The sequence below is a fragment of the Lolium rigidum genome, chromosome 5, assembly GCF_022539505.1.
Source record: "Lolium rigidum isolate FL_2022 chromosome 5, APGP_CSIRO_Lrig_0.1, whole genome shotgun sequence".
Lineage (NCBI taxonomy): Eukaryota > Viridiplantae > Streptophyta > Magnoliopsida > Poales > Poaceae > Lolium > Lolium rigidum.
This window is the reverse complement of record NC_061512.1, coordinates 59,953,491-59,980,942: the sequence shown is the minus strand read 5'-3', so window position 1 is coordinate 59,980,942 and position 27,452 is coordinate 59,953,491. Positions and strand designations below refer to the sequence as shown.

The following is a 27,452-nucleotide window of genomic DNA, read 5'->3' as shown; positions in this document are numbered from 1 at the left end:
ATTTTTCCGGCCGATTTACGGATTCGGGTTGAAAGTGGCGCAGAACAGAGACCGAACTCGCTGTTCGGCCCGAAAAACTTTTTCAGGAGCCTGAAAAGTTTCAGACTCGGCCCCTATTAATACAGACTGAAAGACGGGTTACAGGTCCAAAACTGAACGTATTTTTCACTACTCCTCTAGCGCCGTCCGTACGACCGCCTCCAGCCGCCGATTTCTCGCTGGTTTCCTAAAATCGTGAACCGCCGGTTAAACATCTTGATAGCCTGCTCCAATTCCAATCATGTCTATATCAATTTTCGGCGAATCTTCTCGATACAAACTAATTCCGGCGAGCGACGCAGTGCAGGCAAGCAGCAGCATCGCGGACGCGTGTGCGGTCGGCCGCTCTTATTTCCTCTCTTGCGTGAAGTGAGGCGGGAATCAAAATCTGCGTTGTGCGCTGCGTACGCGTGCGTGCGTATATGAAGGAATTGCTTAGCCTTGTCTAGCTTATGCAGGGCGGATTGCTAGCATCTGAAGGGCGGATGGCTAGCATATGAAGAGCGGGTGGCTAGCTGGGAAATAATCACCAATATCTGTCAAGGAATCGCTCAGCCTCGTCTCCAGCCATGGATCGCGCGGCGCGGCACGGATGGTTCTTGTGAAGAAGATGATAACAGATCTTGTGAGGAAGATGATGATTTTCGAATATTCCCCTTTTCGGTTTTAGTTTACAGGTCTGTTCTGCGCCAGCCGTTTTGCGACCCGTAAACATGTTTTCGGAAGACTGAACTCGAGTTTTTCAGTTTACATTTTTACGGGCTCTGCTAGAGATGCTCTTATGACTGCAGCACCTCCATCGTTGCCCTTGGTCTCTGCACTCCGTCCTCGCCCAATCCTCCGCCACATGTCCATCCTTGTCGGATCTCCTCCCTCGAATTCTTGATACGGAGGGATCTCCTCCCCCGAACTCTTGATGCGGAGCGATCACAAGTTCAATACATTGATCCAAAAGAAAGCAGTTTTTAAGTTGATGGGCTGGCAATATAAGATACAATAGAAAAGGGCTCCTCCAACATGGCTGATGACATTGTCACGGAAGATCATCTGACTAGCAAAAAAACCAAACAACTACTCACATAACTCAGTGTGCACAGTCCAAATGAAAAAAGGATTGAAGCCAACGGACAAGACGAGCACTCAAGATGTGCGGGTCGAGGGTGACCCGACGTGGAAGCAAGATGGTGCCACATCTGCTGTTACAATGGAAATGATTGCCATATAGTACTTGCTGCACACAGGGCCGGCTCTACGATTTGGAGGGCCCTAGGGCAAATTTTATAAATGGACCCCTTTTAAGCTGCGTGCATGCTAGATGGGTTTAAATTTTTTTCTTCTACCTTTTCCTATATGTACTGTGACAAAAATAATGCCCGCTTTGGCTGGGCCGCCGGCCGTCGCACTTTCGCTGCTCGGCCGAGCCGGCCCTGGCTGCACATGGGGACAAGCTGGAACCTGAGGAGGGGGTATTATCACAACACGATGCATGCCTGCTGAAGGCGAAAAAAGAAGGGAGACAACGTATCCGCAAGGCCCACCTGGCGGCCCAAGACCAGCCCAAAGAGTGAAGCCCAAGGCATTAGTGGTCAAGACTTAAGACCCGTAGCAGTGTATATTCAGAAAAGGAAATTGTAAAGACATGTTCTTCAGGCAAGACAAATTCCCTTCCTCCTTCATCGTCGAGCTAGCTCGCTAGACGATTTCCATTCAAATTCCAGCATATATAACGCTGCGGAACCCTGTATTTGAAGTTTTGAACCACGTATGAGTAGCGAGTCAGAGTCTCACAGCAGCAGGCACCTAACATTGTGTACCGTCCCGTGGGTTTCCATCGCCAGCTACCCAGAGTCCCAGATCCCATCTACCCAGCACCAAATTCGGCACTACCCAAACCACGGGCATATATACCCCGTCCTCGGTCCGACCCGCGCCCCGATCGAGCTGCTGAAACCACCGCGCGCTGCCGCAGCTTCCACCTAACCACCCACCTCGGCCATGGCGCGGAAGAAGATCCGGGAGTTCGACTCCAAGCGCCTCCTCCGGGAGCACCTCAAGCGCCTCGCCGCCATCGACCTCCACATCCTCTCCGCCCAGGTGATGGCCTGACCCCCGCCTCTCCGTCTCCCCCTAACTCGTTCGCGCGCCTGTGTCCGATCCGGCTTGGATCCCGCGGGGCGGCCGGTGGATCTCGGCGCCCATAGCCCGCCGCCCGCACGGCCGTGGCGCTAGAGAATTTTGGATGACGCGTGTTTCTATTCCTGCCGTACTTACTTGCTGTTGTGCTTTGGGATTGCCGAAACGTAGGATATGGTCAGTGTGTCTTGAATTTAGATGATAATTGGCTTCGACCAAAGCATGTCAGTGAGACCCAGGCTCTCCGCTCTGTAGTAACAATCACGCATCAGACACCAACTCACATGAGCTGCTGACTTGCTGCCCACGAGGCAGAAATGCAAGTGCTAGCTATATCTGTGATGCGGCCTACGGGTTTCACCGGTGGTGTTGCCTAACTATGCCACCTCTCTAGCTTTCATAGGCCGAGGCAAGCGACACCCCTTATTAGGGATGTAAATGGTACGGATAATTTCCGCTCCGAATCCGTATCCGTATCCGTTTTTGAGGATATGGTATGTATTTTTAGAAATCTGCCGGATATGGATACGGATGCGGATAGTGATCAAGCGGATATCCGACGGATACGGTAGAGGATATGGTATTGATACTATCCGACGGATACGGATTATCCGCCATTTTTTGCGGATTATCCGAGGTCCACAAAGAGGATAATCCGAAAAAACTAGCCCAACCCTAAATATTTAGATAATATATTTAGTTCATCGGCCAAACTATGTATTCATATAGCACGTAATTTGCTTTGTTGTACGAACAAGTGTGTACATTTAGCTATAGTATATAATTACAAACATATTTTACATAAAAAACATACTTCTATTTTTTTATATGTATATTTTCTTAATGATCCGCATCCGATCCGAGTCCGGTCCGAATCCGCTCCATATCCGTAATCCGATATAATCCGCATCCGAATTCGCATCCGACCATTATCCGCTCCGATCCGAATCCGTTACAAAAAAATGGTAAAGGATATGGTAAGAGCAATATCCGATCCGATCCGATCCGTTTACATCCCTACCCCTTATCAGATCTGTTAATCTGCTGGGAATTTTATGCATGTGGTCGGTAGGCAGGGCCGGCTCTAGAATTTGGAGGGCCCCAGGGCGAATTCTATAAATGGGCCCAATTTAGGTTGCGTGCTGGCTAGATGGGCCTAATTTTTATTCTTCTACCTTTTTCCTATATGCACTGTGCCAGAAATAATGGGCCCCGTTTTGGTTGGGCCCCGGGCCATCGCACTTCTTGCCCTGGGCCAGAGCCGGCCCTGTCGGTAGGTATGGTCATTTCGTATCCTGAATGTGTGTTAGGGTGCTGCCTGCAACGTTTGTGGGATCTAGCTTCCAACTACCTATATTGCTATATTTATTTCAAAAGAATGTTTATTCGGCGGTGTCGTCCACTACAAAAATCAGTTCTTCATTCAGGAATTAGCTACTTTCTTTTGTCTGAGTTAAACAGAGAGTAGCAACAGTTTTACAGTGATTTTCGTTCTACAGATACGTGCCTTTGTTCACTGTCACATTACCTTATTTACTAGTTTCCTAAATTGTTTGAATTGCAAAGCTCATAATTCAAAAAAAAAATTGGGGTCTTCTGTTTGTTTGTTTAGTAAAATAATCCCAATGTTTGCTGTTATGTTCGATGGTTAGTTTCTGAATTTGCAACTCGCTTTTTGTCAGGTTACAGAATCGACGGATTTCACGGAGCTTGCGAACCAGGAGCCATGGCTCTCATCTATGAAGCTGGTTGTTAAACCCGACATGCTGTTCGGTAAGCGTGGGAAGAGCGGCCTTGTGGCACTCAACCTTGATCTTGCTCAAGTCCGCCAATTTGTCAAGGAGCGGTTAGGAGTTGAGGTACCTAGAACTGAACTAATACCATGTCATACTTCCCTGATCAATCTTGGGAATGAGAACTGTTTCTAATCTATCTTGGTATGCTTATATTTCTAGGTCGAGATGGGTGGCTGTAAGGCTCCAATTACAACATTCATAGTCGAGCCATTTGTGCCGCACGAGCAAGAGTATTATCTCTCAATTGTATCAGACAGGCTTGGTTGCACCATTAGCTTCTCAGAGTGTGGAGGTATCGAGATTGAGGAAAACTGGGATAAGGTTAAGACGATCACTCTTCCCACAGAGAAGACAATGACACTTGATGCATGCGCTCCACTGATTGCCACCCTTCCATTGGAAGTAAGCTTTTGCATTCTACTCATGACATCTGTAATGTTCTAATTACTTATCATGCGCTCCATTGATTGCCACCCTTCCATTGGAAGTAAGCTTTTGCATTCTACTCATGCCATCTGTAATGTTCTAATTACTTATATTTAGGAAGTACTTGTCTGCTGCCGATAATAATTACCTAGTTCTCCATTAACCATCATTCACAATTTCTGTCTAAATTTCAGGTCCGCACGAAAATAGGAGATTTTATTAGAGGGTCATTTTCAGTTTTCCAAGGTAGCTGGCACTTGCAAGTGCACTTAAAACTGAAGTTATCGTGTTGCCCTCAAAATCATCTTATAACCATTAATTCTTTTGGCAGACTTGGATTTCTCATTTATGGAGATGAATCCATTCACTCTGGTAAACGGGGAACCATACCCTCTGGACATGAGAGGTGAACTGGATGACACCGCTGCTTTCAAGAACTTTAAGAAGTACGATTTAGTCTTCCAAATCTAGCTTATGGTGTAGTGCAACTTTTTCTGAACATATCATTCTGACCATTGTATTCAATTTACAGGTGGGGTAACCTTGAGTTCCCTCTACCTTTCGGAAGAGTCATGAGCCCCTCAGAAAGTTATATCCATGAACTGGATGAGAAGGTATACTGATATTTCGTTCGTTTCATTTTTTCTCTCAAGTTCTCTTCCTATAAATATAAATATTTAGAGTCTACAGTTCGCCTAAAAGTTAAATTATACCAACATAATATGGCTGTTTGATTTAGTACTGGATGTAGATAATGTAAGGTAACATTTTTCATTCTTTCAGACGAGCGCATCACTGAAATTCACTGTTCTGAACCCGAAAGGACGCATTTGGACAATGGTTGCAGGTGGTGGTGCGAGTGTCATATACGCTGACACGGTATACTTAACTTTGTTCCAGATGTTTAGATGGGTTTTAAATGTTAATCAAGATGATAACAGATAATCTTATTTCCAGGTTGGAGACTTGGGGTATGCTGCAGAGCTAGGAAATTATGCAGAGTACAGTGGAGCTCCCAAAGAGGAAGAAGTTTTGCAGTATGCTAGAGTGGTTTTGGATGTAAGAAACCTGGAATCTTGTAGCTCGCTGTTTCTACATATTCGTTTTCTCCCTTCTGAATATCAGTTTGATACTGCGTAGTGTGTCACCGCTGATCCTGATGGCCGGAAGAGAGCTCTTCTCATTGGAGGGGGTATAGCAAACTTCACTGATGTTGCTGCTACATTTAGTGGCATCATTCGGGCTTTAAGAGAGAAGGTAAGCTGTACCATTTGGTTGGATTGCTGTTATATGCCCCAACCAACTTAAGCTGTCTACATTGAAATCCTCACCCATCTTATCACATTGCCTTCAAATCTGGTACCAGGAATCCAAGTTGAAGGCAGCAAGGGTGAACATTTATGTTCGGAGAGGTGGTCCGAACTACCAAACTGGACTCGCCAAAATGCGTGCCCTAGGTTCAGAGCTTGGTCTTCCGATTGAGGTATGATCCAATAAGTTCTTGTTTGTGAACACAGATCAACCATCTCTATCTTTATTAATACCCGAATGATCTTAGCTTCTATTCCGTACTTGATTTTGGAGTATGTTAGCTAAGAATTAAGTATATATTAAAGTAGATTGTTGGGCATTCACATCCCCAGAACAGACGAGCTGATTTTGCCAACAATTCAATGCAGGTCTATGGACCAGAGGCCACGATGACCGGAATCTGCAAGCAAGCCATTGATTACGTCATGGCTGAAGCATAATTCATGATTGTATAGTTCCGCTGTTGTGTCCATTCTGTTCCATATAAATATGAAGAACTGTTCGAGTGAAACAAACGGAGAAGCATAGGTTTTGTGGGGGGAAGGAACTACTGTCGCAACACAATAATATATGTATCTTGCTTTGCAGTTTTGATTCCTGTGTACTGGGGTACAATGCATTCTGCGGTAACCTTCTAAAGTGTTTCTGATTCTGCTGTGTGCCCAACATGCTGTTGAAGCGTCGTGTCATGACATGCATACAAACCATTTGCACAAATTGCAGCTTTACATGTATTTGTCATCTCTCCGTGATGTAGCTACTTATCTCACGGACGTCTTTGATACGTACTGTAAAAAAAAACGAGTGTATTAGAAAACACAGTATAGTGCAATTTCATGGTATTTTGAATTCTATGTGACTGAAATGATATCTGACCGAACCAAAGTGAACCAACATGAGACGTACTAGAAAATACAGTATAGTGCAATTTCATGGTATTTTGAATTCTATGTGACCGAAATGACATCTGACCGAACCAAAGTGAACAAAAATGAGACGTACTCCTGCGTTTCTACAGCTGGTATATTGAAAAGGGCAAAAAGGAATTTGTTGCCTGTCAGACAACCTGTGAGCCACCCTGGTCAGCATAGCTGAGCAGGAACGATCATCTACAGCCATAGATCAGCACCAACCGGTGTAATCTGAACCATTAATCACGCTCTGGCCCACAGGTCAGACTTCATCAACCAGGTTTAAGTGCTTGCCTCCTTATTAGTCAAGGATACAGCGGTACGATCCTATAGAACAGATCCTGTTCAAGTAAGGTCGTGATGGGCTGCTGTGGATTCTCCTATTTAAGCTGGTCGTGTTGTCTCTAATCTTCCGAGGTGGTACTATCTTTCGCTGATTAGCGAGTCCCGCTAGCGCTGCTCTCTGGTTCAAGAGCTACGGCCTTGTATTGGGCCGGCCCCCTTCACGCTGAATATGAAGCCCAATCTTTTCTTTCTCCTGACCTATCTTTCAAGGGGTACCAGTGTACCACTATAAAAAGACCGACCTCTTCAAAGGTAAGTAGACTAGCCAGCGAGCGACACGTGGCAACAAGTACCGCGTCCGTACGTAGCGTCCGCACCTCGGCACCTGGCCGCCCTTCCCCATACGCAACGAGTACAGCGTCCCCGCCCGGCCGCCTCCCGCGTACGCAATGAGGCTGTCCGCGTCCTGCGCGTACGATTCGTAGGTACATCTCAAAGCCTGGAACCGCATGGTTTACGTGAATCTTAAGCTAGCAATGCATGCTCGTGAACAAACCAAAAGACCCTTGCTATTTTCGTTAATTAGTACTTCATCAGAATCACTCCCTTTTGAAACGTGCGAGTACAGGTACAGTTGCATAGATGAGACACGTACATTCGCGCACACGAGTAAATACAGTCGTGTACACCAGTGAGTATAGGTACCGTTGCGCAGACAGGACAGGTATAATCACGCACACGAGTAAGTATAGTCGCGTACACGAGCGAGTACAGGTACAGTCGCGCACACGAGTAAGTACAGCTGAGTAAAGGAAAAAACTGCATCAAATACACTAAACACAAAAGTACTTATCAGTTGAAGCACGAGTACAGTTAGGTACACACCACGAGTATAATCACACTAGTATTAGAAGTACGAAAAAAAGTATCTCGAAACCTATCAACATGGGATCTAGTTTTAAAAATCTTGACGCGAGGATCTCAAAAATGAAAACGGTTCGTAATTTAGACTTACGGTTCGCCTGTCATTCTCTCTCCTCTCCTAGCCCACACCTTACTTCCCCTTACGCCACTTGGGGAGCAGAGAGATCACTTCCCAACAAAATTTTGGCACCACTACGCGCCACGTGTCACGTGCGAAAAGAATTTTAGACATTCGTGAAGACCGGTCTTTTTTTTAGAGTTTTCGATCTTTTAAGACTGGATTTCCTTTCACGAATCATTTCTTTGAGCTTTGCCTCTCGAAGCACAAGGCCAAACTAACATGGTATCCTTTTCTAATTCTGAAAACAACATGGTATCTTTTTCTCTAATGAAATGAAACGCATGGCACAACCAACACACAACATATATGAGTTCTTTTTTATTTTTGTTGACCTCAAAGTACAAAATAATTTACCGTTGCAATTTTGCATACTTGTAGGGTACATCATTAAATAAAGTAAGATTTATTTCTGATTTTTTTTAAAATTTAAACACGACCTTCATTTTCATTAAAATAAGTGCTCGCCGGAGCTCGGGAGTCAAACAGTGTTCTCTTTGTTTTATTTAACTATTCTTGTGTTTCATAAAATTCCCCAAAAAAAGGGCACTATTGTTTTTTGAATTTTCTCTATATGTTTTTCGTTTCTATGCTTAGAAGCAATGTGTTTTTTTTCCTTTGATCTACTTCATGAAATGCAGAAGAAAAAAATCATGATGTCCAATCTCATAGAAAATTTTCTTTATTTTTGTGACTACTATAGCATATACATAATCTTTACTATTATATTGTAGTTGGTCGTACGTCATACAACGCGTTTGGTGAAGGAGATTGAAAGCATCCGAACCGTTCGATCTAATCTAACAGGCTCCACTCAACATACAATGGTCTGGTCTATTTTCGCAGTAAGTCCCCTCCTTCCGGTGTTCGCTAATCATGGTAACCTATCAATCATCAATCCCGGTAATCAGTACAAAATAATTAAAAAAGGAATCCTCTCTCTCTGGTCCGTGCTATCCTCTCTCCCCACGATACTTTTCCTCTAATATTGCTACAAAATCATTGCTCCCCTTCCTTGTTGGCTCTGATCTTTGCTACCAAATCTTTCCTATCCTTCTCTTGTTAGCCTTGATCTTGCTACAAATCACGTGAGCCGTAATCATTTCTTCTCCCCCCTAGCGATTTATCTGCAACAACATATCCATCACCATCGCCTGCCTAACCCTCCCGCCACCGCAGTCCTCTGGTCGTTGATGCCCTGTCGCCACATCCCCTGGCGGTGCCTCCATGATAGCGCTAGCTCACCCTGCCACTGCGCCACAAGCAAGGGGCGCTCCCCGATGTCCTGCTCCCCGAAGCAAGGGGCGCTCTTCGATATTCCTCCTCCTCACGGGAGCTCCCGCCCCTGCCACTCAGATCAGCGTAGGGCATTTAATCTGTATGGAGGTATTTATACATCAGGCAACGACTCTGTTTATAAATGTGTGCGTGTTTTCCAAATGTTTTATTTTTGCGAAACATGTTCTCCAAATGTTTAATGAATCTATGATGATACTGTACACGGATTTATTACACAATTCTTCATTACAATGTACGTGCTGCATCTGATTCAAGCTTATGTGGCGAGGATGATATTTAGAAAGCACATGTATGTTTTTGTTCTGCATATACTATGTATGTCAATTAATGATTTTGTGGAGCATCTCACTGTATTCTAAACTTCCATTGTTATGCATCTGTAGCTTGACCAATGGCAGAGTACGCCCCACTCCTTTGAGGCTCCATAGTTTAATTTTATCAATGAGACTCTAAGGTATTTGTTTTCCTTTCACAAGTCATGCTTTCATCTACTAGGTAATCAAATCAGGCTCCATCTGTTCACCAGCAAGCGGAAAATTGATGAGACAGAAGACGCGAGCACTCTTGGTATGTCTATCATATATCTGTGTTTGTAAATAATTTTATGCTAGCTTCTATGAGATATAGATCGATCTTGTCAATTTAAGCAACAAAATTGAAAGATATACAAGACTACAATTTTTATTCGAATAATGATGCTAGATACACTTCTCTGGATGTTTTAATTAATTATTCAGATCGCTCCTTTGACTACAATGGTTGCGATTTTGTACGATTAACTGCCATAGTAAATTACAAATTAAATAGTAGTTCTCCGATGCGCATATAGGAGATGCTCAGTCAATCTTCACTCAGGTGTGGCTCTCCATTAGGTTAATGATAGTAGATATGGGTAGAGCTCAAGCAATGGCGTGAGCAGCAGCATACAAAAATTCCCTTTACCAACAGAATCTCTGAGAGATTTCATGGCTAATTGATGGCCAAAGAATTTATCAGATCATTATATCAGAGTGAATATAAATGAATCAACATGTCAACTAAGGAGAACCCAAGAGCGATACTTTTTTTCTTCCGATGGTCTGTATAAAGTTTAGATTTAATTGACCATGTCTCAACTTACTTGTGTAATGCATGTAACTATGTGATCTAACAACGATTTGCATAATATATGTGCAGGTCTGTTGTTTCTTAACAGTAATAATCTGAATCATATCTTGAAGAGGTGGCATTTTCAGGATATCCATTTTCAGGATATCACTCTTTCTATGATAGTTGTGTCCATCCATGGCAAGGTGTGCCCAGGTTGACCGCAAGCATGAAAGTATCGCTGGTCATTCTACTGAGGATGGAAGGTGGGTCTTAGGTACGCTCTCTGATTGATACTTACAACACTTGAGCACACTGGTTGCATGGTGGATGAATTGGGCTTTTTGTTGTTTAGGTCGCGCTTAGAATGTATGAGTCAACATGTTGTCTTCTTGACTTTCTGTCAGGTCCAATAGTATGAATCTATTAATTAAGTTATGGCTGCAGGTGAAAAGGCATGCAGGAAACAAAGACGGGATATTCTCTCAATTATGTTGTTGAAAAAAACAGAGGAGTAACATACTGAGTGGTAGAACTTTCAGTTTCTTAGTTAGAGTGTCCACCTTAACCCTGAATGTGTATTGAATTGAAATTCAGATGAATATAGAAGGTCAAAACTTTCTCATATTATAATTACCTAATGAATTAAAACAAGGTTCTTGCATGCAGTATTTTCATATGTGGCCGCTTGAACTCTGCTAATGGTTCGTTTCCATGCAGTGTGCCAATGGAAGGGACGACGATGTACATGATTTCAGAGTTGCAACATTGGATATGTTCCTGTCATCCTTTCACATTGGAAGGGACGACGATATACAAGTATCCATTTTTTCTCATTTTTTGTTTTTTGGCTTAGTATCTCAATATATTTAATCGAGTCATTAATTGGTTTGCATCATGGTAGGTAACTCGATAATTCTTTTGTTGCTGCTCCATTACTGCCCACCCTGCTTAACTACGACTTAGCTGCACTATCTCACGGTATATATTTAAAATTTTCAATGTGATCATTATCTAATTAGTTGTAATCAATACCTCCAGACAAAAATAAACGACGACCTAGAAAGCGTGCAACCGATTTATTAAAGAATAAACTATTCAGGTGTGTTAGATAAAAAAATTATCCTTACCCTTACGAAAATAATAATATCACTGGTCAAAGTTGCTCGCAATTTTCCTATCCATATTTTAATGTGCATAATTAAATGAATGTTTATTTTCCATATTTTTTTTTTGATTTGTAGCGATTCCGCTATGGTGTTATGCATTCCAATGTACTATGATATAGCAAATGTTGATTGTCAACTACCTATTAACAACTTGTTGGGAAGTAAAATTTGCCAGGAAACATTGGATTGGTTAGTACAGTATATGGAGCAGTGTAAGAGGTATAGAAGTTAGAATCCTTAGGGACGATGGTGGATTTTTGTCAAGTGATTTAGTAAGAGTCATCTTGCACGATGAAAGAAATTTCCGTTGTTATACTGGATATGGTGCTATTGTTTTCAAACAGAAAAGATTTTGGAGTATCATTGAACAAATATTTCTTAGTGATAATGCTAGAAATTTATTTATTGAAGAAGCAATTTGCTGGTACCATTTGGGTCCTACTCCGGAGTCCGAAAATCATCAATGTAGCCTGCCATCCTTTCACATTCATATTAAGCAAGGACACTTTCAAATCTTCGAAGTCTCTACCATGTACTATTTGCTTGTTTCTTTTATATTTTATTTTATAATCGCTGGTTCTCTACCATGTGCTATTTGGTACTATAAATATATATAGTGTTTATTATCCAAAAATAAGCGGGAAGCCTTTCAACTTTGAGGCAAAGTGCAGTTGACAGTGGAGATTCAAAGAGGAGAAAATGAAGAATGAAGAGAGTATCTTGGAAGGTGAAAATGTTTGAGAAATGTCAGATGAGAGCCAACATGGGGAGGACTGCATGTTCTCTATCGCATAGAGAGAAACCCGGAGAGAAAGGCTTTGATGTTGTTGAACATCACATGCACGTCATCCATTAAATAGGAAACCCAAATAATCAATCATTTAGACATCGTAGCACCGACGTTAAGCTATATCAGTATTATATCCACATTTACAAGCAAAAGGCCCAGAAGTTAATTGATGTACTAAAACATAAGGAACATGCGGTATGGCCTTGTCTCCTCGCTATCAACAATTGCTAGCAGGTGCATGAGTATTCAATTTTCAAGTGCATTACTTTTAAATATGCAGAGAGGAAAACTTTTAAAGAGTGTTGTGTTCGATGCATATACTGTGAATTATAGATATTTTGATTCATTATATGAAGTCTAAATTTTTTAGACCGTAGCAACGCACGGGCATTCAACTAGTCTTACAAAGATCCCAGCTTCCCGTTTGCAACCAGACGATAAATATTACTCCAAGATGTAAAATGCTTATGTTTTCCTTGTTGTAACTTTATGGAAATTTTGTGAACGAAAGAAACTAATCAACTGGTATCTCTAATTTTTGTGACCATGTAGTCCGTGAGATGTTTGAATATTATGCCATCCTTGGATAGCATTAATCCTCGAAAGCAACATGACAAATGAGATTGTACGAATTGATGGGAAACAAGATGCTATACACATCTAGTGCAACTACATGTAAAGCAAGTTCAAGTGCCTACAATGAAACAATTATCACATGTGTCTATTGGAAAGTGTGCAATGCAAAGTCTTCTCCAAGGACACACCAAGCTAAGAAGAAGAGTTGGGATTTTCCAGAGCTGAGTAACTCCCTCCTGCGTCGCCCCCGCGCGGCGACCAGGGGGAACCCTAGATCGTGCCACCGCCAGGCCCCCTCCCCCCTCCTCTCTCCTCCCGGTTGGTGTCGGCGGCGGCGAGGTCCTCTCGTCCTCTGCTCGAATCGAGGGGCGCAGGAAGTCTCCTTCGGGATAGGGTGTGGCGTTTCGTCGGGGGCCATGGCGCGCCGGCGTGGGCATGGCCTGCAGCGGCGATGCGACGGATGACGGTGGTGGCGGCGCGTCTCCGGGCGGCGCGGGCAGTGGCGGCAAGGGCGGTGGTGGTTGCTCGGCCGACTTCTGCGAGGAAGGTCGCTCGACGACGGCTGCGTGAGGGGCCGACGGCGGCTCGCTGCGGGCTGGATCTAGGCTACCGGGCCTGGATCTGCCGGCGGCGGCACGACGGTGTCCTCTGTGGACGGCAACTGAGGAACGGCGGTGGTGGCTCAAGGAGGTGCCATCTTGCTTGCCTCGGCACTACGCTCGGCGAGTTGGGGATGCGCGGCTGCCGGTGAAAACCGTGCTCCGACTCCGGTCTTGGCGGGCGATGGCGGCGACACACATCGTAACCTTCTTGAAGGCATCGTTGTCGCAACATGCATCTACACTCTCGCGCTGCTCCGCGGGAAACCCTAGATCTGGGTCTCCCGGATCGGACGATGGCGACACGCCCTGCGTCATTCTACCTCTTGGGGCATCGTTTTTGGAGCAGCTGCCGGATGTCGGCGGTTGTCGGTGGAGTGGTATTCATCTACCACATTGTTGGCGCTGAGTCTCGGTGGCATGGTGCTGCAGGGTATCGTCGACAGATGCGGGATGATGTATGCGTGCATGATGGTGTAGCCGTCTGGCGTCATGGTGGCATCGACGGCAGGTCTTGCAAGGTTAATGCGGTGATCTCTCTTGAAGATGGAGTCGAGGAAGACGGTGGTAGCAACTTCTGTGGCGTGTGCGTTGGTGTGCGTTGAGAGTCTGCTTGACTGGATGTGCTTCTCACCTGCTATTGGATGGTTTGGGAAGACATTTGGTTTTTTGGATGATGTGAGTTGGTGTATTGTCACCCTCTTTATCCCACTGTAGGTTTAGTGAGGTGGCTTCGAGATTGATCTTTTGTATTGTTGTTGTAAGGTTTTATGAATATTCTAATAAAAAAAGCCGTGTGCATCCTTTGGATGCAGAAGCTGGGACGATATTCCCCCCATTTCAAAAAAAAAGCTACAATATGATGAAAAAAGCAACTTCATAGGAATTTAAAGTATTAAATTGAGGTGTTGCAGATTAGGAATTCCCATTCCACCAAACTCCTTTTCCATACAAAAAGAACCCCAGTTAGCCCGGTGTATCTTATGGTTACCCTCCTCATCATTCCACAAACAATTAGCTAGTTGAGTATCAATAAGTTTCACAGCTCATTTTGGGAATTTAAGAAAGGACAATATGTATATGTGAATACTAGCTAGAACTTATTAACTAGTTTCCTTTTTGCAGCAGAGGACAGGAGTTTTCCTCTCCAACCTGTCAACCTGCAAAGCAGAGAGGCAACATGTGAGGCAATCGATTCAGGTATTTCCCGATGGAACCACCAAACCGGTTCGGTTTTTAAAACTATGCTCGGAGCTCATTTGGAATGGTCCCAGATAAACTCAAAATGCAGAGATGATAAGCACAGTGTTCAGAGGCAAGTGGAGATGCCTTGAGCGCGAGTGCGCGACATTCGGCAAAGCAGGTGGTCGTTCTAAAGATGCTTTAGAGCATCTCCAGTCGCGTCCCCCAAACCGTCTCCCAAAGCGATTTGGGGCGCGCCGGACAAAAAAAGCGTTCCAGCCGCGTCCCCCAAAGCCCTTTTTTGTCCGGCGCGCCCCGATACGGTGTCCGGCGCCCCGAGCCCGTCCCCGTCCCACGGGGACGCACCGGGGACGCCGGACACAACGAAAAGCGAGGCGGGCTCCCACATGTCGGCGACTATTTGCATAAACCGTTGGTTCGCGCCTCTTTTCTCGTCGCTCCTTCCTTCCCGCGCCTCCCACCCCACCGCCGCCGCTGGATTTCCCGGCCGTTTGGGCGTCCGATCCGTGCTGCGAGTCGGCACCGTTGTCGCGGCCGGGGCTCCCGCCGGTCGTGCCGCCGCCGCCGCGTCGCCGGCGCCTCCCGAACGCGCCGTCAAATCCGCCCCACCTCCGCGCACGGAAGGTGCTCGACGACTTGCCGGGTAGGCGCGATTGGTCGCTGTTTGTTGCGTCGTCCGCCTCGGCGCAATTTTAACCATTGATTTTGCTTTAGCCATGGACAGCGACGATGAGATGGTTGCCCTGCTGCCGGAGGACGAGCAAGCGTTCGACGACGACCTGCGGGAGCATTTGCTGATCATCGCGTCCCTCCAGGACATGCTTGACGCCGAGGCGGAGAAGAGGAAGAGGCCGCGCCGCGGAGGATCAAGGCCGGGAAGAAGGAAGTCGAAGCCCCGGCAGAGGATGGAGGGGCATGCCATGCTGCACAACGACTACTTCGCCGACGGGGCAACACATGCCGACAATTTTCGGCGCCGGTACAGGATGAGCAAGGGCCTGTTCATGAATATCCTCCACGGCGTTCGAGAGTTCGACCCCTACTTCAAGCTCAAGCTCGACGCCGTAGGCGTTCTCGGGTTCTCATCCATTCAGAAGTGCACCGCCGCCATGAGGATGCTTGCATACGGAGCACCTGCCGATACACGGGACGACTACCTTCGCATGAGTGAGTCTACTGCCATTGAGTGCATGTACAAGTTTTGCCGAGCTGTGGTGGGAAAGTTTGGCAAATACTACTTGAGAGGGCCAACTGAGGAAGAGACTGCAAGGATCATGGCACAAAATGCTGCCAGAGGATTTCCTGGAATGCTTGGAAGCATCGATTGCATGCACTGGGCATGGAAGAACTGCCCGTTTTCTTGGCAAGGTATATACAAAGGGTGTCATGGATATTGCAGTGTGGTGCTTGAAGCTGTGGCAGATTATGACCTGTGGATTTGGCATTCTTTCTTTGGCATGGCGGGATCACACAATGACATCAACGTGTTGCAGCGGTCTCCGGTGTTCAGCAGACTAGTGGAAGGGCATGCTCCACCATGCAACTATGAGATCAATGGCCACCAATATACCAAAGGCTATTATCTAGCCGATGGTATATATCCAAAATGGGCCACTTTTGTCAAAACAATCTCGAATCCATCAGGTCCGAAGAATTCTCACTTTGCTACACGACAGGAGGCTTACGGGAAGGATGTCGAGCGGGCATTTGGTGTGCTTCAAGCACAATTTGCCATTGTCCGGTACCCTGCTCTAAGCTGGTCTCACGACCAAATGTGGGAGGTGATGCAGGCTTGTGTGATCATGCACAACATGATCATCGAGGATGACCGCAAGAATCATGTTAGGTCACATGTTGGTCCCTATGAGTGTCAAGGACCTCTCGCGGAGGTTGATCATGAGGTGCCTGCAGATTTTGCTGATTTTGTGGTCATGCACGCAGAGATCCGTGACAGCAATGTGCATGAGCAACTTCAAGCTGATCTCGTTGAGCATTTGTGGAGGATCAAAGGAAATACCGTGACACCTTGATGTATCATCTAGCCCTTTTTATTATATTTGATTACTTGTTTTATTGTTTGTTGTAATTTAATTTGAAAACAATCCTCGAAAACATTTTTTTTCATATGCTACATTTGATATAAATGGTTTATGTGTTAAAAAAATTATTTTGAATGTTTGGGGGCGGCGTTTGGGGGACGCGGCTGGGGAGCGACGTCCCCCAAACACGGCACGAACAAAACACGTCCCCCAAACGCTCAATCCGGCGCGCTTTGGGGGACGGTTTGGGGGACGTGACTGGAGATGCTCTTACTCTCGATGCGTGGGTAACGTGGGTTGAGGTCTGTCCGGTCTAAATTAAATAAAGAAGCTGCCTCCCGTCCCCATAAGCTGGCCAGCAGCTAGTACCGGTACCAGGAGTGCTTGTCAAACCAAACTAGCAACACAAGTGAAGCAAGAGAGCGAGAGTGAGGTCGATCCCCATGGACGCCGCAACGGGGGCCATGGGCTCCCTCATCCCTAAGCTACTGGAGCTTCTCAAGGAGGAGTACAGGATTCAGACCCGCGTGAAGAAGGACGTCGAGTTTCTTCAGAGGGAGATGAAGAGCATGGAGGCCGCCCTCCGCAAAGTGGCCATTGTGCCCCGTGACCAGCTCGACGAGCAGGTCAAGATCTGGGCCAACGATGTCAGGGAGCTGTCATACGAGATGGAGGATCTCGTCGATAGCTTCCTGGTGCGCGTCGAGTCACCCGCGGCAGATCAAGATACCTTCAAGGGGCTAATGAAGAAGATGGCTAACTTGCTGAAAAAAGGCAAGACTCGCCACAAGATCGCCGACGCTGTCAAACACATCAAAGATCAGGTCCAAGAGGTGGCTTCCCGGCGTGACAGGTACAAGGTAGATAGTGTTGCTGCTAATCAAGAAACTACATCTGCAGTTGACCCTCGTATGCTAGCTCTATTCAAAGACCAGAGGGATCTCGTTGGCATCGAGGGGCCAAGGGAAGACCTCATCAAGAGGCTCACGGATGGAGACGATGTTGCATCCGAGCACCCGCTCAAGATACTCTCCATCTGTGGATTTGGAGGACTTGGCAAGACGACTCTGGCCAAAGCCGTGTATGATGTGCTTAGGCCGCAGTTTCATTCGGGGGCTTTTGTCTCGGTTGGTCGCGCTCCTAACGTGAAGAAAGTCTTGAAGGAAATCATATATGAAATAGACATGAATGAGTATGGGGCTATTCAGGCGGCAACACTGGATGAAACACAACTCATCAAGCAAATCAGTAGATTGCTTCAGAAGAAGAGGTACACATCACTCGATCAATAAATCCCTATGCCGTTACATACTGAAGTTCATGTAGATATGCTCTAACGACTTATCACTTTCGTCATCAACATCATACTAATATTCGGCGTGCGGAGTCAAACTCATAATAGATGCTAAATCCACGTACAGTATGTATGTACCATCTTTTTCCTGTCTTTCGTCAACTAGCTTGTTACCTAGTGCACAGAACACGTGTGGTTCAGTTTAGTGTGGCCAACTACATTAATCATATGCTTTTTCAGAGTTTTATCTCGTTGCTATCACTGGTGAGATGAGCGATTGGTAAGCATGCTCACACTATGTCATAAGCTGCTAAAATTATTGAAAATAAGTTACCCTATGGCGGTAAAATTTCATCACAGAAATAAAATGAAACAAATTCTTGTACGCTCATCCTTTTTTCCTGCTTTAATATATTCATTCATATGGCAGTTGTTTGGTGTATCGCCTTATTGTAGATTGGGGTAGATTTGATGATCTTAATTTTGGAACACTGATAGTGGTGGTTCCCATGGTTTTATTACTCGTAGATCTACATACCTCTTAGAAATACTAATTCATGTGTTGCACCACTATGTCAACAGGTACTTCATTGTTATTGATGATATATGGGATATAAGGTCATGGGAAATAATCACTTGTGCTTTGAAGAATAATTGTTGTGGAAGTATAATAATTGCAACTACTCGTATTTTTGAAGTCGCCAGCACAGCCGGTTATGCTTACAAGCTAGAACCACTTGGTTTTAATAGATCCAAGGAATTATTCTATAAACGGTTATCAATCGGTAAAGGAAAAAACACCTGCGCTCAATCGATTGATCTATCTGAAAAGATTTTACATAAATGTGGTGGTGTACCATTAGCTATCATCACTGTGGCAAGCTTGTTGGCTGATAAACCAAGGGAGGCTTGGTCTGAGGTATACAACTCGATTGGTTTTGGGGATGGAGATAACATACAGGTAGATAACACAAGAAAGATATTGCTATACAGCTATTATGATCTACCTTGTCACCTGAGAACTTGTTTATTGTACCTAAGCATATACCCTGAAGACCATGAAATCTCGAAATACCTATTGATATGGAAGTGGGTTGCCGAAGGTTTTATACATGATAAGCAAGGTGCGGGGTTATATGAGATAGGTGAGAGATACTTTAACGAACTTGTTAACAGAAACATGATCCAACCTACAGAGGTTGAGCATCAAGGCATTGTGACTGGATGCCGTATCCATGACTTAGTCCTTGATATGATATATGCCGTGTCAAAGGAAGAGAATTTTGTTACCCTGTTGGGAAGTAACGAGTCATTGAAACCTCCACAAATCAATGCTCGTCGGTTAGCCATCCAATATAGAGCCGTAGAGCATGACGACCCACTAATTAGCATACCAATGCATCAAGTTAGGTCTTTTAGTACAATCTGCTGTCGTATCAATGCAATACCATCGCTCTCGAGGTTTCAAGTCTTACGAGTCCTAGCTATAGAAGGATGCACCTTCAGGGAGGATTCTTCTTTTCACCTTGAGAATCTTGGGAGCTTGCTTCAGCTGAGGTACCTCGCATTTTCGAAAAAGCTGAGGTACCTCGGGGGGTTGAGCTCTCATATTACTGAGCTTCCAAAAGATATTGGGAAGTTAAGGTTTTTGCAGATATTGGACCTGTGGGAGACCGGCATACAAGAATTGCCACGGAGTGTTGGTCTGCTAAGCAGGCTGAAGTGTCTGCGCCTTGGGAAGGATTTTGAAGGGTTGGAGGATTGGATCGGGAACCTAACTTCCTTGGAACATCTATGGTTGTATTGTATCATCCCAACCTTTGCGAAAGAGATAGGCAAGCTGACAGAGCTGAGGGAGCTCAAGATTGAGTGTACAGAAGCGAGCGATGAGAATTTCATTGATCTGATGGTATCTCTGGGCAATCTGCAGAAGCTGCAGGTCATACAAGTAACTATGTTTTGGTGCGATTTTCCTGGCAACAGTTGCGAAGACTGGGGCTATGTGCTCTCTCGGCACCTCCGTGATCTGCATCTGCCGGTCAAATTTTCTAGGCTGCCGGAGTGGATGAATCCCTCACACTTCCCGCACCTTGTTCATTTATTCGTGGAGCTATGCCCTGCCTCGAGTATCTTGAGTATGTGGTCTGGGAAAGATTTGACGGTGACTTTGATAGCATAAAGAACCTTCCATGTCTTGAGAAAATCAATGTTTCTTTGGAGTATGCCACCGCGAGGGACGAGCAGGAGGTGAGAGTAGCGTTGATCGACGCACTGATGGTGGCCCATCCCAACAATCCTGCATTTTATACTAACTAGTACAAATGCCCGTGCGTTGCCACGGGTCCTCAAATTTCATTTCTCAATGCACATATATAATTTACAACTCACTATGAAAATTCAACAATCAGGGATATCATAATGTACTACAACATGATAATACCAAGAATGATAATACCGAACGTAATAACAAGATACCATTGTAACTCGAATGATGATAAATTTAGCATGTTCCTTTCTAAATCCAAAGGCACAACTGACACAATCAAACCTCTTTGAAGAAAGGCAATCATCATCAACATGAGATCAAACACATCTACCTAATTTTGGCCACTTTAGATGCAAGAAGTTTGTAAGTAACAGTGGTGACACAAACAAAATCGCATCAAATCACAACACCACACTGACCTAACTCAAACAGCATGCAAGCAATAGCTCTATCGCTAGGCACAACTCTAAAAGAACTCAAAAGTCAAGGTACTTCCCTCCGGAACTTCGTGTTCCTGCCCCTACCGCCCTCTTGCTGTTGTTGGCGATGGCTACTGGCATCATGTACTTCATGGGCAGCTCTGCTTCCACGGGCCTTGGTACCTCAGGAGGCGTGCTGCAATGGATGAGATCCCAGTTCACGCCCTCGGAGAATGGATGTTGTTTTATCTCCGTCGCACCCCTCTTCACACCGAGATACTGCTGCGGTTTAATTAAAAATCATTATCGACATGAGATCAAACACATGCACCTAATTTTGGCCACTTCAGCCAAGACTTCAGCACCGCCATCACATACCACTGCACTCGCCTTCATGCCCGTAACACGGAGCAAAAGATCATCCAGGAATGTACCTTGCACCGACAGCCCTCGCACCAGGCACACCGGTGGCTCGGGCTTCTCCTCATCGATCGCGTCGTAGACCGTCTTCATGAGGTCCATGTCAATCGGCTCCAGGAGGTGACTGGCCCCTTAGAAAGAGCTCCGGCCACCCTCATCCCCGGAGATGATATTGTTCACCCGTGCAGATGGACTGCTTAATCTATGATATGAAAGAGAAACACTTCACTTGTGAGATAACATGAATTTTATTTTCCAAGAGGTTAATGAATAGTTGCCTTCTAGTTTTACATATAGGAATGTAGAAAGAACATTATTCAGAACTGAAATAAATAGAAGAAAACTTGTTGGAAAGACTAATATAGCTAGAAGTGTAATCGCTTATGAACTGGATGCCAGTTCCCTTCCAAAGCATTTGTAATTGTTTCAGTCAATGAATTGAAATTGACCCTAACCACCAAATAAAAATTAAACATATGTAAAATAACTAAGTATATGTAAAACAACTAAGTGCATTCCAAAGCATTTGCACCGCAAAGCAAACATCACCTCAGTACCTTGCAGTTAACTTCTAATTTTCAAGCAAGGAAGCTAAACAGGAAACAACATCTGCATTTTAAGCAACCAAGTTATCATTTGCACCGCAAAGCAAACATCACCTCAGTACCTTGCTACACAACAAATAATACCCTTGTACTAATAAGAATGTCAGCCGGCAAAGAAGCAAAAGTAACCACAGAAACAAGGCTATGCAAGCAGAAACATAAATGTCGAGTTGTATTCAGAGGGGTCAAACTTACGTATAGCACAGGCAAACCCCTATCCAAGCCACAACCACTCGGCGCGGCAAGCTCCAGCATGAAGATAGCCTGCAGGTAAGAGAGAGCAAAATACAAACCCGAAATTTCAGACAAAGACAGAGACAATATCATACACTAAGGTTGGCGATGTCAAGAATCCATGTCATACCTGCCGCAGAAATTTGGCAGGCCAAAGCAAGCCTCGACACTCTAAATGCCAGGAAAATTAGTTAAGCCTATAAAACAAAAGGGAAACTATCAGTATGCCTTCAGGCTCTTGTCGGGAAACGTTGCTATTCGGCAAAAACATCATCCAAGAATTAACCTCTAAATTCCAGAGGCACATGAAAAAAATAAAGCAAAGATCATTGAAGAACAACAATGTATCCACGAGAACCCAAACATACAACAGTTCAGTGAGAAAATAATAAATTCAGGAAATGCGACTTTTCTATTTGATGGGTTTTGTTTTGGCTTATAGCTGAGTTAGTCATTTGCAATTCTGTATAAGCTATCACACAACAGATCAGATTAGGAAGTACTTCGGACCAATCAAAGATATACAACAAATAAGATGTGAGGAATAAATATAGGGAAAGACATGGCTGAATTGAGAACGAGTCACTTCAGACACGCATAAATTCAGGTTTAGATGAACAGCTGAATCCAGCACGTGAAGTGAAAATCTGTACAGAGCTATATTCAAGTTTCAAAAGATTATTACTCCAAAGTGGCAGTTCTACTTATATATGGAAAATTAATTAACTGAACATATTCATATTGCTTTTATTTGCATACTGGACTGTGTGAAAGGAAAAAACTGCAGGATTCACCTATATCCGCTTATTTGTTACTTTGAAGACACAAATGCATAAAAATTCATACGGCATCGTCTACCTCGCCTATAGGAGGGCGTCTACTCCCTGCAGCTCTTCGACCGCCTCCTTCAAGTCAGGTGCCCATTTACTCGAATTAAAATTTTCTGCAATCCAGATTGTCACCTCATCATTGGTTGCAATGTTAAACTTTTGAAAATTAAAAGACCTGTTAATTAAGATGGCATCCACTGCAACATACAAACATGTTGGGATGTACTGGCTAGATGTCAAGAGGTTGGAAGTTGTAAGACAATGTTAGAAAACGACGATTACTGAAGCCATGAACTGGCTATGTACACCTGAAGCACTGGTATAATGATGTTCTATATTCTTCAATAGCACTTATGTGTTAACAACGAAGTTTGTTCTGAGTGTATGCAATGTTATACAACTGAGCAAGTCCCACTTCTATTCCCCCTCTAGAACTGTGAATGTTCAATGCATTGTTAAGTTAACATGGATATCACATGACTTCCAAACCTGGGACAGACATTTCGTTCAAAGTGTACTCCATAATTCTCTAATGCCTGCTACATTACTGCCCAGTTGACAACCATACAAGGAAATTAACATTCAGAACTTAGGAGTACCAAGTTGAATTAAGGTTGGAGTTTGGTATCAGGAATATTAAGATGATTCCCAGGAGTTAAGGGGTAACCCAAAAAGATTTCTGTGTTTGCCAGAAGACCTGGAAAAGGTAGTTAGGAATGATAGATCACACGAGGAACAAGATTCCTGTAATTTTATATTCTCTTTGAAATAGGCACATATCTTTAGAGTAGTGTTAAACCCAAATATGAAGCGGTAAAACCTATCCAAAAAGGGAAATAATGACTTTCTAGACTTGTAATGTAGCTACTGTCAAACCTGGGACAGACATTTCATTCAAAATGTATTTGATTTTGTTCGCAGTGTATTCTCATTGTTTGTAGCCTCTGACTCCCGTCTTTGAACTAAATCCTATTTAGTATCTTGTCAAGGTATGCCATAATTCTCTAATGCAATGCTCGAACATTGTTCTTATGTCATTTTTTGTAGCCTCTGACTCCTGTCCACTAAATTCTATTTAGTATCTTGTCAAGGTATACCTTCGCCGTTGCAGCGGCGGCGAGCACAAGGCACGGAGCCCCTGCCCTAAACCCAAATATGAAGCGGCAAACCTATCCAAAAAGGGAAATACTGACTTTCTAGACTGTAATGTAGCTACTGTCAAACCTGGGACAGACATTTCGTTCAAAGTGTATTCTCATTGTTTGTAGCCTCTGACTTCCATCTTCGAACTAAATCCTATTTTGTATCTTGTCGAGGCATGAAAAATTCTCTAATGCAATGCTCAAACAATGTTCTTATGTCATTGTTTGTAGCCTCTAACTCCCGTCTTTGAACTAAATCTTATTTAGTATCTTGTTGAGGTATACCTTCGTCGTTGCAGCGACGGCGAGCACAAGGCACGGAGCCCCTACCCTAAACCCAAATATGAAGCGGCAAACCTATCCAAAAAGGGAAATACTGACTTTCTAGACTGTAATGTAGCTACTGTCAAACCTGGGACAGACATTTCATTCAAAGTGTATTCTCATTGTTTGTAGCCTCTGACTTCCATCTTCGAACTAAATCCTATTTTGTATCTTGTCGAGGCATGCCATAATTCTCTAATGCAATGCTCAAACAATGTTCTTATGTCATTGTTTGTAGCCTCTAACTCCCGTCTTTGAACTAAATCCTATTTAGTATCTTGTTGAGGTATACCTTCGTTGTTGCAGCGACGGCGAGCACAAGGCACGGAGTCCCTGCTCTAAACCAAAATATGAAGCGGCAAACCTATCAAAAAACGGGAATACTGACTTTCTAGACTGTAATGTAGCTACTGTCAAACCTGGGACATACATTTCGTTCAAAGTGTATTCTCATTGTTTGTAGCCTCCCGTCTTTGAACTAAATCCTATTTAGTATCTTGTCGAGGCATGCCATAATTCTCTAATACAATGCTCGAACAATGTTCTTATGTCATTGTTTGTAGCCTTTAACTCCCATATTTGAACTAAATCCTATTTAGTATCTTGTTGAGGTATACTTCGTCGTTGCAGCGACGGTGAGCACAAGGCACGGAGCCCCTGCCCTAAGCCCAAATATGAAGCGGCAAACCTATCAAAAAATGGAAATACTGACTTTTTAGACTGTAATGTAGCTACTGTCAAACCTGGGACAGACATTTCGTTCAAAGTGTATTCTCATTGTTTGTAGCCTCTGACTCCCGTCTTTAGTATCTTGTCGAGGTATGCCATAATTCTCTAATGCAATGATCGAACAATGTTCTTATGATGTTACATAATAATTCGCTAATGCCTGGGAGTAATTTAGGTGACTTCTCTCAACCAACAAGTATTTAGAGCCTTGTCAAGAGGCAGCAGTCATGAAAATTAATCATATGCTCAACATAGAAAATTTGATAAAGATCATATGGATTTCCTTGTAACCATGCATTGCCTTGTTGATCTTACATTGCATTGACCTTATATCACCATACCCATTGTTGATCTTAAATTTGCAGGTTGCTAGACAATGGGAACTTGAGCAATAGATCATACAGACCTGCGTCAGTGAGCCGGAGACGATGGCGGGGGCGGAGCTCCTGGGCGTCGCCTTCATCGTTGCAGCGACGGTGAGCACAAGGCACGGAGCCCCTGCGTGTGTTCGCGAATGCTAGCGATCTCCTGCGCGTCACCTCCGTCGTTGAACTGACAGCGAGAAGAGCGTCGGCCGGAGGTGGAACTGCTAGCCGCGGCCCCCGCAACGGCGAGCATAGTTGCGGCCGAAGGTGGAGCTGGTCTGGGCGGCCCCCGCGACGGCGAGCGGAGGGGCGGACGGCGGCCGGAGCTGGAGCTGGTCGCGGCGGCCCCTGCAACGATGAGCGGAGAGGCGGCCCCTCCACCGGAGGTGGAGCTGGTCTCGGCGGCCCCTGCGACGGCGAGTGGAGCGGCGGCCGAAGGTGGAGCTGGTCGTGGCGGCCCCTCCGCACGGACGTGGAGCTGGTCGCGGCGACCCATCGGACGGCGAGCAGAGCTGGTCGCGGCGGCTCGTGCAGGTGAAGAATCTCCGCGAAGATCCGAGCAGCAACGACATGACGGCGACGCAAATTGGGGCGGTGGGCAGCGGGATCGGGGCGGCGGGCGGCGGGCGGCGGGACCGGGGCGCGGAGGACGGTACAAAACCCTAGGAGGAGCAGGTTGGGGCTCGCCGGCAGGAGTGGTGGAGGCGGGAGGCGGGAGGCCGGCACGGGATCGGTAGGCTGGCGGGCGGAGCTACATGCGAGGCGACCGCCGACGGGTGGATGTGCTGGCGGACGGAATCCACGACCGTACGGGTGAGATCTCGCTGGTGAAGAAAGCCAAAGGGAGTTACGACCGCCAAAAAGTTTAATTGGGCTTGGCCCAGTTAGACGCGCGTGGGAGGGGAGAGGAGTACGACGAAAACGGTTGTAGTGGCAGAATAGGGAACACATTCCTCCTTTTTAAGTAGTGTAGATTAAGGTATGCATACTCCTGCTCGTCCTTCGTACAACATGCAAACATGTACTACCTCCATTATCCATTCCAAAATAGGAAAACAAGTTTAACTTGTATTAATGGTATAACGAAGTTACCTTTTCTTTCACCATTCACCAAGCTAAACAGTCTTTTTTCCTTTCACAGTTCAGTGTCTTCAAGACTTCAACAGACTGTCCATTCCGGTTCCGGTTCCGTTTGCGACTTCGTCAAGGCTAGTTGCTCGAGTCCTGCGCGTGCACGTGCACGTAGGAGAGGGACGTCATCTACCAGCGCCAGGGCTTCATCGACTACTTCCAGCATAAGGAGCGCTCCAAGTCGGCCAGCGTCTGTTCTACCATCCGACCTGGTAATCTGGTATGCTATGGCCTATGGCTATGCTCTTCTCCACGCTCGGCAAGGCAAAAGAGCGGCCGTCCGCGCGCGAGACGCTGTGGAAGAAACTTCTGGTACCGCTGTTGCCTTCTTCTCAAATTACAGTCAGTGTAGCACTACTAGTACATCTTACAGATCCCATTTCATCGATCAACTCGATAAATGCCAATTTACATTGTGCTTCGGCTCTGCACGCGCGGATGAGATGACCGTCGCTGGAGTTTCTGTTCCGGTGATGCCACTGACTTCACTTGTGATTCAGTGCAAAGATTGTTATCTTTTCACTTGCAGGCTATCATAAACTAAATTCACAACAATGTTCTAGTAGAAAGAAGAAAGAAGAAGAAATGAGCAGAGTACCGTACTAATCTGTCGTGGGCAGTTTGATTATACCATGGTGTGCATTGTTGGAATTTGGTGTTGGGCCCTAGGCACATGGCCAATACAAATTCTGAAATTCTTTTTGGTTCATTCATGTATGGCATGGTGTGGGACTAAAATTTAGTCTCACGTTGCTAGTTGAGGAGATGTAAAATGGTTTATAAGGGTGTTGTTGTAGCCCTTGTAAGTTCGTAAGAAGAGAGAGAGCCATCACCCACTCCTCCTCCTCAGCAGAATAGATAACAATATTTCAAAAGCGAAAGAAAAATTTGAAAAAAAAGAACTTTTGGAGAAACAAATTCACAAATCTAACCCTTTCAGCCGCACCTATCACTAGGGCGCCGCACCCAGCCTTGTCACTGCGTGGACG

At 45.0% G+C, this 27,452-nt stretch overlaps 2 protein-coding genes and 1 non-coding gene across 3 annotated transcripts; 2 read left to right on the top strand and 1 right to left on the bottom strand.

Annotated features, from left to right (window-relative positions):
• The first annotated feature begins 1,978 nt into the window (after positions 1-1,978).
• LOC124653819 (ATP-citrate synthase alpha chain protein 3) lies at positions 1,979-6,145 on the top strand. The gene is made up of 11 exons (XM_047192885.1): positions 1,979-2,133; positions 3,855-4,031; positions 4,128-4,370; positions 4,589-4,640; positions 4,726-4,840; positions 4,927-5,008; positions 5,178-5,273; positions 5,352-5,453; positions 5,535-5,651; positions 5,761-5,877; positions 6,074-6,145. The coding sequence occupies exons 1-11, from the start codon at positions 2,035-2,037 to the stop codon at positions 6,143-6,145; spliced, it is 1,272 nt and encodes a 423-aa protein (XP_047048841.1). The 5' UTR covers positions 1,979-2,034.
• Positions 6,146-6,756: 611 nt separating this feature from the next.
• Positions 6,757-6,975, bottom strand: LOC124658597. Its single transcript, XR_006989310.1, has one exon. It is a non-coding gene; the product is annotated as a small nucleolar RNA U3 (small nucleolar RNA).
• A 10,115-nt stretch (positions 6,976-17,090) lies between these two features.
• LOC124656009 (disease resistance protein RGA5-like) lies at positions 17,091-20,177 on the top strand. The gene is made up of 2 exons (XM_047194824.1): positions 17,091-17,974; positions 18,581-20,177. Exons 1-2 carry the CDS (start codon positions 17,148-17,150, stop codon positions 20,175-20,177), a joined length of 2,424 nt encoding a protein of 807 aa, XP_047050780.1. The 5' UTR covers positions 17,091-17,147.
• Positions 20,178-27,452: the final 7,275 nt, after the last annotated feature.